This window comes from Aotus nancymaae, unplaced genomic scaffold (genome assembly GCF_030222135.1).
Source record: "Aotus nancymaae isolate 86718 unplaced genomic scaffold, 86718_ANA_hifiasm-v0.15.2.pri h1tg000064l_0, whole genome shotgun sequence".
NCBI classification, from domain to species: Eukaryota; Metazoa; Chordata; class Mammalia; order Primates; family Aotidae; genus Aotus; species Aotus nancymaae.
Genome location: NW_026988478.1, coordinates 5,462,238 through 5,474,876, shown reverse-complemented (window position 1 = coordinate 5,474,876; position 12,639 = coordinate 5,462,238). Strand labels below are relative to the sequence as shown.

The following is a 12,639-nucleotide window of genomic DNA, read 5'->3' as shown; positions in this document are numbered from 1 at the left end:
CAGCAAGACTAATTCAGAGATAATATCATTATTTTTTTTTTTAATAAAGATGGGGGTCTCACTTTGTTGCCCAGGCCGGTTTTGAACTCCTGGGCTCAAGCAATCCTCCCACCTTGGCCGCCCAAAGTGCTGGGATTACAGGCGGTTAACCACTGCACCCAGCCCATAGAGAATATTCATAAAAAGTATGCATTATTTTGTTTTTATTTAACCCCTCTTCCTTTCCAAAGAGTCATCCCAAGAAACAGACATACAGCAGTATAGGTTCCCATTAGGAATAAAGGGAAGAAATCTTGGCATTGTTAGGCACTGACAAGCTTGCCACCTCCCACCTTCTGAGACAGTTAAAAGCATAATAGCTCCCAAGATGAGACCAAAACCAAAGTAGGCAGAGACACACTGTAACACTGGTAATCAGCAGCAAATGTCAATCACCTGAATTCACCACTGCCAGTATCACTTAAGACCCTCCCATGGCTACAAAGAAGCCTGTGGGATTATGATGGTGGGGTGGGGTGTGCCGTGCCAATGACAAATTCTACTCTTTTTCAAATCCTACAGAACACAGTCTTTCCCACTGTCCATGTTATATTATACACCAATCTTGAAACAATGTTTCTTCTCACAGCTTGCAAGTACTTCTTTTAATGGGTTCAGCTGCAATAGCCATTGCAGTAAAGTTCCATGTCAGGCAAGACAGAATTTAAATCCTTTTCCTCACTCAATGAGGAAAGAACAGACTCAGACAAGGAGAAAAACAATCCACTGAGCTTGATGTGAAGCAGATACAGCACCAGGTTTCAGCGCTAATGAGGAAAGAGGGCCACAGCTCTATTTCCCTCCTTTCCATCATCCCATTAGGGAAACCTAATGACTCCTGGGAAGGAACATAACCTATTGTGTTGACTACAAGGGTAATAGGGACAGGAACTGTTTCACAGCAAAACAATCATGATACATGCATCATTTTCTGGAACTGGAATGAGAAGTCTGACTCCCTATTTTAAGGCAAGCAGTACTGTCAACAGGGAAAATCTTTGGAGTGAAACATTTCAGCAGAATTCCACTTAATGCCTGATGTTACAATCCTACCAGAAGTCAACAGTAGAAGGGACAGTGGTATAGATAGGCCTAAACAATGGAAAATTCCTTCTCTGAGTTCCCATGACCCAGGTGTCAACTCCTAGTTCATTTCTTTGTTTCTCCCAATAGAGCTTCTTGAGGGATGAGTATCTTATTCATTTTACTCACCATGGAATCCCTGGTTTCTATTACAATGTTCAGCATATAAAATAATAGATGTTTGAAGATTAAAGGCTCAATTTTGCTTTGGAAATGCACAACAGTACATCTCCTGAAGGAAGGAATTACGTTCCAACAGCATAACTTACTGTTGGAATCTTTGCTACAAATGTTTAAAGTAAGGGACTCATGCATGGACATACGTTTTTTCCATGCCTCTCCGCTGACAAGTCAGTCTGTGGCTTCCCACAGTTTCTGGCTTTCACAGGGGTGGAATGAGGGAAAAAACTCCTGAGCCTCTTAGAATAAATGTCCTACTGCCCACAAAGCAGAGACTGCACACTACACAGGCTCTGGTGCTTCTCATCATGCATCTTCTTCAGGCTAAATCATTATCTAAAATCATTCATTCAAACTGTCTTAAGATGGGCCTGATAATTCTGAGTTAGCTTAAAATGAGATTAGAATTATATCTACTGCTTTTAAAATGCCTATTATAGGCTAGAACTATCCTAACTCTAGTTAATACAAATAACCTTTGTAATAAGCATCAATATCCCAAATGTACAGTTGAGGAAACAGCCTCTAAATAAATGAATCAAAATTATTCAGCTCATAATTAGCAAAACTGGGATTACAACCTTAATTCTTTGGATTCCATAATCTTTCCCTTAAACTTAGGTATTATCATTGGCTGTCAATATAGTAAGAATGAACAAAAGAGAAATGAGTGTAAGTAGTAGATGGAATGAGTGATAAGACTCAGATATGGTTATTTTCACCCAAGAGGGGATGGCATGACACACACATCCCCTCTAAAATGCAAATATGACCTATGATTCAGCAGTTCTAGGAAAGAAAAAAGTAGATTCTAGTATAATTGATTTTAAGACCCCAGAACAAAACACCTTGGAAAATGTTTAAGACAAAAGTGATTAAAGATGTGGTTAAACGATGTGTGACATATATATTTTTAAATCCCTCATGATGGTTCATACCGGTAATCCAGCACCTTGGGAGGCCAAGGCAGGAGGAGAATTGCTTGCGCCCAGGAGTTCAAGACCAGCCTGTGCAACATAGCAAGATTCTGTCTCAAATTAACACACACACACACACACACACACACACACCCCTCATGATTGTCCTTTTGGTCCAAAGTGTTTTGTTTATGTTTTTGTTTTGTTTTCTTGAGACAAAGTCTCATTCTGTCTCCCAGGCAGGAGGGGAGTGGTGCAATCTTGGCTTACTGCAACCTCCACCTCCCAGGTTCAGGCAATTCTCATGTGGTAGCCTCCCAAGTAGCTGGGATTATGGGCACAGGCCACCATGCACTGCTATTTTTTTTGTATTTTTAGTAGAGATGGGGTTTTGCCATGTTGGCCAGGCTGGTCTCGAGCTCCTGGCCTCAAGTGATCCACCTGCCTCGGCCTCCCAAAGTGCTGGGATTACAATATTTTTAAATTATTGTAATTATTTCAGAATTGTACACCAGTCAAAAATTAAGAGCAGGAAGAAACTAGTGATTAGCCATTATACAAAGGAGAAAACAGAGATCAGAGAAATTAAATAACTTGTTTAAGGTCACTTAAAAATGTACAACTAGATCATTAAATTATACCTTTATATACATCATCTATGGGAAGTTTTAAACTAAGTTTATAGTTTTGCCACTTGTGACTTTATAGTCTGGGGTTCTTTGAGGTAGTTCTTTTCTGCAATTGTATTAAAAATTAGTACTAGGAGCCACTGAGAATTTCCTGGAAACTCTCCATTTCAGAGGAGAGAGAGAGTCTCCAAAAAATTTACATCAAAAAAGCTGAGAATTAAGTTTCCTGTGATTGATGCTAGCTCTAGCATTGGACCTAAAAGGGATAATTTAGGGAAAGCATGACTCTCTTAAATGCCAAATGTACGCAGACAAGATTTTCCGGCAACTCCGAAAGAGGCCACTTTGCCTCTTCCTAGGTGACACACACACACACTATAAAACTATCTATGTAAATATGATGGCAGAAACATTTTTAAAGGACCTTTTTAAAAACTGACAACTATTAAATAACAGGGTAGGATGTATAAGCCATTTTGAATAGCAGCGTTATAGTTTGTTGGGTCAGTTACCAAACAGCCTAGAGACTGTCATATTTTCCCATGGCAGCTGAGCATGAAGGCTGTGAACAGCCACACAAAACAAAGCTTTACCCAAATTCCTAGACTAGGGATGGAAATACAAGTTCGCCCCCTTGAGACAAGAGAAAGAAAACATAATGTTTCACTAAATATAATAAAAGGACAAAGTTCAGGAAGATATTAACAGGCAATATTCCAATACCAACACTGCCCTTACTACAATCCTGAAGAAACAAACATGAATACTGTTGTAAAAATTACTAAGAATGGAAATTCAGTTAATTTGATGTTGGGCTATATAATTTAAAAAAAAAAAATCATGGTTCTGATTTTAAATGCTTTCTTGAGGAAGGTGTGTTAAATAAAGAGTAGATTTTCCCAGTAACCTAATACTCAACACATGGGATTTTACAGTTGTCCTTGAACATAGTTGTTCCTGAGTGTCTGACTGCCAGGACCATGGGAACCCTGCAGAATTAACTGTTCCATATGGCTAATAAGCTTGTGCAATGAGCATTTAGAAAAGCAACTATTACTGAGATACCTCAATGAACAGACACCCCGGGGAGGGAAGGTCCTTCCTAGTGAACTTGGCCATATCTTGAAAAGAAAAGATCCCCACAACATATGATATTGGTTTGCAGTAGTGGGGCATACTACAAAGACGAATGGTGTCAGAGGCCGCCTTTTCTGAACTTAAGTATTCAACGTCATCTCTTGCTTCCCTCCAGCATCTGGCTCAGTATCGTATCGTTCTCGAGGAAATAAAAGGTAGGTCTAAAAAATCTTCATAATTTCTGCACCAAAAGTGAGCACTTTGGAGAAACATCTTCATGGTATTTAGTTCCAAATAAACAGATTATAATAAGAACATGAGATTTTAAGTGTATCAGCTTACATCTTAAAATGGCTAAAGGAATTTCTCCAACTATTACCAAAAGCATGAAAAGTATAATGCAATGGTTTTAGAATTTTAGCATGCTTAAGTATCATTCAGTGATAGTTGTTTAAAAAGCAAAAACCCATCCTAAACTAAGTGAGTGGGACTTCCCAAGTATACCCTCAGATGATTCTTCAGGAAACATACAGTGGAAAAATTATTAGCATAGAAATTGGGTTCTAGTCCAGCTGACAGTTAACTAGTTATGAAACAAAGCAAGTCATTTGACTGTCCTGAATCCATTTCTTCTCTTATAAAGCAAAGGTGTTGGACAGAAAATCTTTAAGGTTCTCTCAAATTCCAAGGGTCTCAGAAGTAAAACAAGCTCCAAGTCTTTCAATTTCAAATTAATGTAAGAAACTATTCCTGAAGCTTTTATAACATGTGTTCAAGAAGCAGTAACTGAGTCTGAACCACCACACTCCACTAGTTACTAAAATGAATAGCATATTGGAATATGAAGTTACTAAACTAATTAATAATAATGCTAAGCTGTATTTACTGTGTGCAAGGCTCTGATCTAAGTACTTGATATATATTAACTCACTAAGGAAAAAAAGATGACATGAAAGGTAATCTGAATACCTTGAAACCAGTAAAGTATGTAGAGGGAGGTAATGTTGAGTATTAAATTGCAATGAGCATTAAAACTTTAGTAACACTCAATAACAAACCACAATTATAATAAAATGATCAATGGGAACAAACCACATTATGTGTGAAGTAATAACTTTGTCTCAAAAGTTGTGAACATTTTCAACCTAATAAAGAAGTATCAGTGGCTGGGCACGGTGGCTCATGCCTGTAATCCCAGCACTTTGGGACACCAAGGCAGGTGGGTCACCTGAGGTCAGGAATTCAAGACCAGCCTGGCCAACATGGTGAAACCTCGTCTCTACTAAAAATACAAAAATTAGCGGGGCATGGTGGCGGGCGCCTGTAATCCCAGCTACTCAGAAGGCTGAGGCAGGAGAATGGCTTGAGCCCGGGAGGCCGAGATTGTGCCACTGCACTCCAGCCTGGGCGACTCAGCAGGAATCTGTGTCAAAAAAAACAAAACAAAACAAAACAAAAAAAACCCACCAGTAAAGACCATCAAGAAATCTGCAGCACTTAACACATACATGTGCTTTCTCTGAGAATATAAGAAATGAATGCAGACACTGTCTAATCCTTTCACAAACCATGATTTCCAGCATTGGACCCTTAAAGTAAGGATTTATTAACAATACATGTGTCAAACAGGTTAAGGAATAAAAAATTATTCCTCAGTTTGTATAACAGATATCAGACTAATGGACTAAAGAAAACAAGAACCAAACTGCAGCTTTTTTCTTTAAATCCTTGGTAGTGCTGCTCAACAGAGATTCTTATTTCTAACAATTACATGTTTAGAGAAGGTTACAAAACAAGACTTCCATAAGAATTTAAATAGATTTTTTACTTTTACTAGAAAACTGCCATAAATTTAGCATAGTACTGGTTTTCAAGCTGGTAGCAAAGTATAAGATATAGGAATTTGTTCTATTTTACATTTGGAGAGGATGATTCAACAATTCAATGAAGCAATGACTGGCCTATTCCCAAGGCACGCATACAGACCGGTTATGTGTCAGAAAGATCAGATTAAATATTACACAAATGCCACCTCCTCCCTCAAATGTAATCACAGACTCTAACCCTTTTCATCATGAAAGCAGACTGTAGAAGGTTAAGGTTAAAGAATGAGTAGAGACAAGAAACTGAGCTCTAGAGAGGCTGTCAAAAAGCTATTCAGGAAAGTTAGAACCCGAACTCCCCACTCCCAACCTGTAGCTTACAAACCACAGGTTTCACCACAAAACAATTTAAGAAAATTAGTCTGCTTGTTTCCTTTTTCTTTTCTTCCAGTGATGCACAAGTATTTATTAGGCAGGGGCTCACATGCTATTGCCAGTGGGATATTACCTATTTTTTTTTATAGCCCATGAAAAAAACAGACTTCTTTTTTTAAGACAGAGTGTTACTCTGTCGCTCAGGCTGGAGTGCAGTGGGGTGATCTCGGCTCACTGCAACCACTGTCTTCCAGGTTCAAGTGATTTCTGGCTAATTTTTTTTTTTCCTGAGATGGAGTCTCGCACTGTCAACCAGGCTGGAGTGCAGTGCTCACTGCAACCTCCACCTCCTGGCTTCAAGCGATTCTGCTGCCTCTGCTTCCTGAGTAGGTGGGATTACAGGCGCCTGCCACCACGCCCGGCTAATTCTTTGCATTTTTAGTACAGACGGGGTTTCACTATGTTGGCCAGGCTGGTCTTGAACACCTCACCTCGTGATCCACCTGCCTCGGCCTCCCAAAGTGCTAGAATTACAGGCATAAGCCACCGCGCCCGGCCAAGATTTTACATTTTTTTAATGACTGGAAACATAATTCAAAACAATATTTCATGACAAGTGACCATCACATGAAATTCAAATTTCAGTGTCCATAATAAAGTTATATTGAAACAGTGACACTCCTTCGTTTACGTGCTATCTGTGGCCGCTTTCACACTCACAGCAAAGCTTACTATTGTGACAGGGACCATATGTCCCACAAAGCATTTACCAAAGTCTGTCTTTTACAAAAGGTTTGCAGACCTCTGCTGTCTTTCCCCATCCAGTGAAAACCTACATGATGAATACAGTATATGAAGAGTTAAATGGGAAAAATTAAAGTGTGTGTCTATGTTTTATCCTTTCAATTCACAGCAAGTAGGGCAAGTTTCTCAATGCACCAAGGAGAAGTTAGTCAGATTTCACATCCTTGTAAGAATGCTGCGAACACAAAAACTTCCTGTATTTAGACCTGAAAATCCCACTAACATATGCTTTCCCCAACTCTACAAGGTGGAAGCAGACACAAAGCATAGGTAATGATAACTCCCAGGCAGAGACAAATTACATGGTTCTCAGGCTTCTTACAGCATCTCCACCAATCACAGAGCCCAGGTGAAGAGACAAGGAGGAATTGCCCTGTTGTGTAAGACCTAGATTAGAAATCAAATAAACTCTTCCAGGGGCCTTTGGCCTTTAGCTAGTGATGTGATTCTCCAAGGGTCTATTCTTTTATCTGTAAAATGAGGTATGCTGACCAACCAGAGGAATATTCACTCTCTCATGTCTTAAAACTACAGGAAAAAATGAGAAGAGGAAAGGGACTGGGAGAGGAGACCTTTTCTTTTCTTTAAGTCATGTTTTGTTTTCTTCTTTATAGCAGACAAGACACCATTAGAATAGAGATATCCCTCATCAGAAAACAAAGGGTTTAGAGCCAAGTACCAGCCTGGATTCAATGACTCTAATCACTACAATATTAAAATGTAGTACTAAGAAACAGGGGCATTTGAATTCAAGGATGTGAGTTTTTTCCTTTCCTTTCTAAGGGGCTTCTGGAAACAAAGACAAATGTACCCATGCAGGGTGTGTTCTCTTTTCTTCTCATAGGGGTAAAAGCAACATTTGTTTGAATAATGCTTGCTTTACAAGTAGCCACCCAAGCATTAGTCATGAAATTATCTGTAATAAGGATGGGTTAGAACAGTCAGCACCTTCATACAGCAGTACTCCAATAAAACAAGGCTTGTTTACCACTGTTCATACTCTTAAAACAATCTGGGATAGACTGTTTCATTTACCAACCATGTAACTTCAAGAAAAAAAATACCACTTAGTCCTCTAAAGACTAAAAACAGTGAAATGTCAAGTGTAGCCCAAGAAGCATGGACTTTCAAAGGGGGGAAGTATGAGTAAGTTCACTAACCTGATTTTCAGCTATCTTTTGTTTTTGTTTTTGTTTTTACCACCATGGAATCTAAAGCATAGGACACTGTTTCTCTCAAACAAACTTTTGTTTTAAAAGTTAACAGCTGGCTGGGTGCAGTGGCTTATGCCTGTACTCCCAGTACTTTAGGAGGCCAAGCTGGGTGGATCACTTGGAAGCAAGGAGTTTGAGACCAGACTGGTCAACATGGTGAAACCCCATCTCTACTAAAAATACAAAAAATTAGCCAGGTGTGGTGATACATGTCTGTAATCCCAGCTACTCAGGAGGCCGAGACAGGGGAATCGCTTCAACCCAGGAGACAGAGGTTGCAATGAGCCAAGATCTTGCCATTGCACTCTGGCTTGGGCGACAGACCAAGACTTCCTCTCAAAAATAAATAAATAAAAAAGAAAAGTTAATAGCTTTAAACACAAAGAAAAATAATCTCAAGACCTTGAAGAAAAGTATTTTTAAAACCAACTGAATGGAAATTACCATATGACCCAGCAATTCCACCAGGTATAAAAAACATATGTTCACATAATTTTGTACACAAATGTACACAACAGTATTATTCACAGTAGCCAAAATGTGGAAACAATCCAAATCCACAAACAAATGTGGTATATTCATACAACAGAATAGTATTTGACAAAAAGAAATGAAATACTGATCAATGCCACAATGTGGATGAAACTTGAAAATATTACGCTAAGTAAAAGAAGCCAGTCACAAAAGACCACATATTGTGTGACACGTACCATTTATATGACGCTCTGGAATGGGCAATTTACATACTATCTACAGCCACTTTCACACTCTCACAGCACCTCTCTCTATGGATTCACAGAGAACAAAAGTAGATTAATGAGCTGGGGGAGGGAAGAGCGAGGGAGAGGCACACTGCTAATGGGTCTGGGTTTCTTTTTGGAGTAACAATGTTATGAAATTAGAACATTAGTGGTGACCATTGCAGAACTCTGTAAATATATTTAAAACTAATGACCTGCGCACTTTATTTGATTAGGTGGATTTTATGGTATGTGAATTATATCCTAATAATGCTGTTCTGAAAAAAACCATAGTGAACTTTTCTCTTTTTTTGAAGGACGAAGTCTTGCTTTGTCACCCAGGCTAGTGCTATGGCACGATCTTGGCTCACTGCAACCTCTGCCTCCCGGGTTCAAGCAATTCTCCTACCTCAAGTCTTCCAAGTAGCTGGGATTACACACGCCTGCCACCATGCACGGCTAATTTTTTTGTATTTTTAGTAGAGACAGGGTTTCACCATGTTGGTCAGGCTGGTCTCGAACTCCTGACCTCAGGTAATCCACCCGCCTCAGCCTCCCAAAGTGCTGGGATTACAGGCATGAGCCACTGTGCCTGGCTACTGAACCTTTTTTTTTTTTTTTTCATTGCTGAAAATGACATATTCTGTAATTTAGATAGTTACTATTGAGTTATAAAGTAAAAATCTCATTTTGGCTATCAGTTTCTATATAAAGAAAGAAGAATCAGGTTTAAGAAGGGTTTATAGGCCAGGCGCTGTGACTCACACCTGTAATCCCAGCACTTTAGGAGGCTGAGGTGGTGGATTACCTTAGGCCAGAAGTTTGAAAACAGCCTGGCCAACATGGTAAAACCTCAACTCTACAAAAAGTACAAAATTAGTCAGGCATGGTGGTGTATGCCTGTAATTTCAGCTACTGGGAGGTTAAGGCAGGAGAATCGTTTTCACCCGAGGCAGAGGTTGCAATCAGCTGAAATCACACCACTGCATTCCAGCCTGGGTGACAAAAGTGAAACTCCGTCTCAAAAAAAAAAAAAAAGTTATAGATCCCCTTTTGTGATAACTCTGATTCTGTGACAATTTAAGCTTACTGACAAGTTTTTAAGTCTTGTGGTCATGGGGAAAATGTTTTTCAGTACAATCTCCAAGGAAACATGTAACAGCCCATTCCAAAACTTTGCTGTGTGGTATATACCATTTATGAAAGCTTAACTGCAGCAACATATACACATTTACATAACAGCACACGAGAGACGGGCGTAAAATACTATTTTGCCCATCTACCCCCAAATAAAAGACAAAGCCATAAATCAGACACAGCAGGACAGACTAAAGCCACTTACCGCCGGGGTCACTGGGCCTTGCTTCATCTTCGGCGTAGCAGCTATGCTCCCTACAGCCACTTCTTCAGAAACTGAACTTGCTCTGATATTACTCAGAAAATCCACTTCATCTTCAGCTTTCACGTCTGGCATTTCTGAAAGTGCAGGGAGGTTACAGGGTGCATTTTTAAAAACTGATTCCTGTGCCTTACTAGTTATACAACATGCTCCAGGTTTCATGTGTTTTGTTTTTGCTTTTTTGTTATAACAGAAAAGTATTCTTTTGCTGTCAGAAGTAGTGTCATCTCTGACCCTATGCTGAGCTATTCCTTTATCACATGGTTGCTGGTTTTCCCTAGCTTTTGTACTGGCTTGGAACTAAGCGAGGATCCAATTCAATGTCGTTTGAACACCCATCTCACCATTGACTTTGTATGACAAATCTGAGTGTAGCGCCAACTTGCACATGGAAACTAAATTCATAAGCTTCAGGGGAACAGATTAAACAGCTGAAGCTAGGTAATCCATCCTGGCCATCATCAAAAAAGCAAGAAGGATTTGTACAAAGCAAAAAGGAAAAAGTCACTGACAATGAGAGACAAAGCCTCTGGGACAAGTTTTACTTTCACTAACATACAATATACTCTGATCCACCCATCACTGTAACCAGAAAGGCTGAACTACTCCAGGAGTTACTTCTTGTTTTTAACCCCTATTTTTTCCAAAAACTGAAACATAATCACAGACTAGCTATCCATTTCTTAAGAGAAACGTTTCTGTGCATGTTTTCTTAAGAACTACTTAGTTGTCCTGTTGCTGGCTATGCTCAACAGACCAGAAACAGTGGTGGTTTTTGTTACTTGACCACCACATGGTCAAGCAAACACAGGAAGGAAGTGATAAATGATGTCTGAGGCAAATTTAGGCTTCTGACACTTCTTTAAAGGGGACTGATGATTGAACAGTCAAAAAATCACCTTAATAACCCAAATACAAATGGAACTGTCATCTTGATTTCATGTGGAAATGTTTCTGTGGTTATTAACCTAGTGATGCCACTACTCAGGCAGACAAAAATGCTCCCCACACTAAAGGGCACAGAAGTTTCTTTCATCAAAGAATAAATTACATTAAGATTTTATTCTAGCAGCACATGACATGTACAAAAGTCTACCTTAAATGTGTAAGAGTTACATATCCATAGAAGAACCTCTTCTTTCTCTGTCCTTTTAATTATATAATCTTATTAGCAGTTTAAATATGAGTAAACAAGTTTCTTTGCCCAAGGAACCAAAATCTGTGTTAAATTTCATAAAATGTTATTAAAGTTAAAATCTGACTAAGCAATCCCCTTAGAACTATCCCTTGATCAAAACATCTCTAAGTGAGTCAAAGTAACTTCTGGGAAGAAAGAGGGTTGCTTTCCTCTGGGGATGTGATTTTTGGTGCATCCTTTTCTACACTTATCAACTTTGAAAAGATGCATCTTGGCACAGCAACCAGTCTTGAAGGGTGTTGGCAACCTCTGCAGGACTGGCGTGGCTCAGTCATGCACCACTCATTTCCTAAGCACTCTGGTCAATGCTTTTGGTGGGTGAGAGGCCATATCCCCTCTTTCAAACTGGCTCCTTCCAAGTCAGCAGTTAAACCTATGTCTTCTCACTGGTAAAACACTATGATTAAATCTATGACTAGAATGTAAACTTGCTAGAAAATACCCTTTGGCTCTGAGATCACACTCAGGTGCTTTTTCTCTATGGCAATGTGACCAGGGATTTTCCCAATCCTGGCCATTTTCTGAAAAAAGCACCGATTTCTTCATGACTGGCTACTGTCTCTGTAATCTAAGACCACGAGTACTGAATTTCTCTGTAGTCCGAGACCATGAGTATGACTCCTTTTGGTAACAGGACAAGTAACTCAGCTACACAAAATTTGCCAACCCTAAGCCCATATATACTGTTGAAAATTCAAACATTTTTCTTCCTTCTCAAAAACCTCAAAATCCTAAACAGCTATTATTTTTTACCATCTTTACTCTATGTGCTAATAAAAACCAAAGTATGAAATTCTCCCTGTTTTTTACTTTTTCTCATAGGGTACTATAGACACAATCCCCACAGGGTTCACACTTGCTTGAGTTAAATTCTGACCATTGAGCCAGAAAGAGAAATAATTTCAGCCCATGTGGCCAAGGACACAGCACCCAAATGAAAAGAACATTGCCAGGCATCAGCTTACAGCCACTCCCATTCTTCTGAAATGCCAACCTGCCAGGGCCCCCAAAATAGACTTGTTGTTGTGCCTTTTTAAAAAAATTAGAGACCTTCTCATTTAAATCCTGAGACAACAGGCAACAAATATCTATCACTAACAATTCAAAACATTAATAAAACTAAAAAGCTAAAGTCATCAAAAATTCTACCTCAGATTCCTT

General features: G+C 39.3%; 1 protein-coding gene across 10 annotated transcripts in view; it reads right to left on the bottom strand.

Annotated features, from left to right (window-relative positions):
* Window positions 1-12,639, bottom strand: part of AKAP13 (A-kinase anchoring protein 13) — a 248,043-nt gene that overhangs the window by 141,519 nt on the left and 93,885 nt on the right. For all 10 annotated transcript variants that reach the window (XM_064366197.1, XM_064366198.1, XM_064366200.1 and 7 more), the window contains exon 7: window positions 10,224-10,357. In XM_064366197.1, coding sequence (XP_064222267.1) covers window positions 10,224-10,357 — 134 coding nt within the window. The remainder of the gene's footprint in view (window positions 1-10,223; window positions 10,358-12,639) is intronic.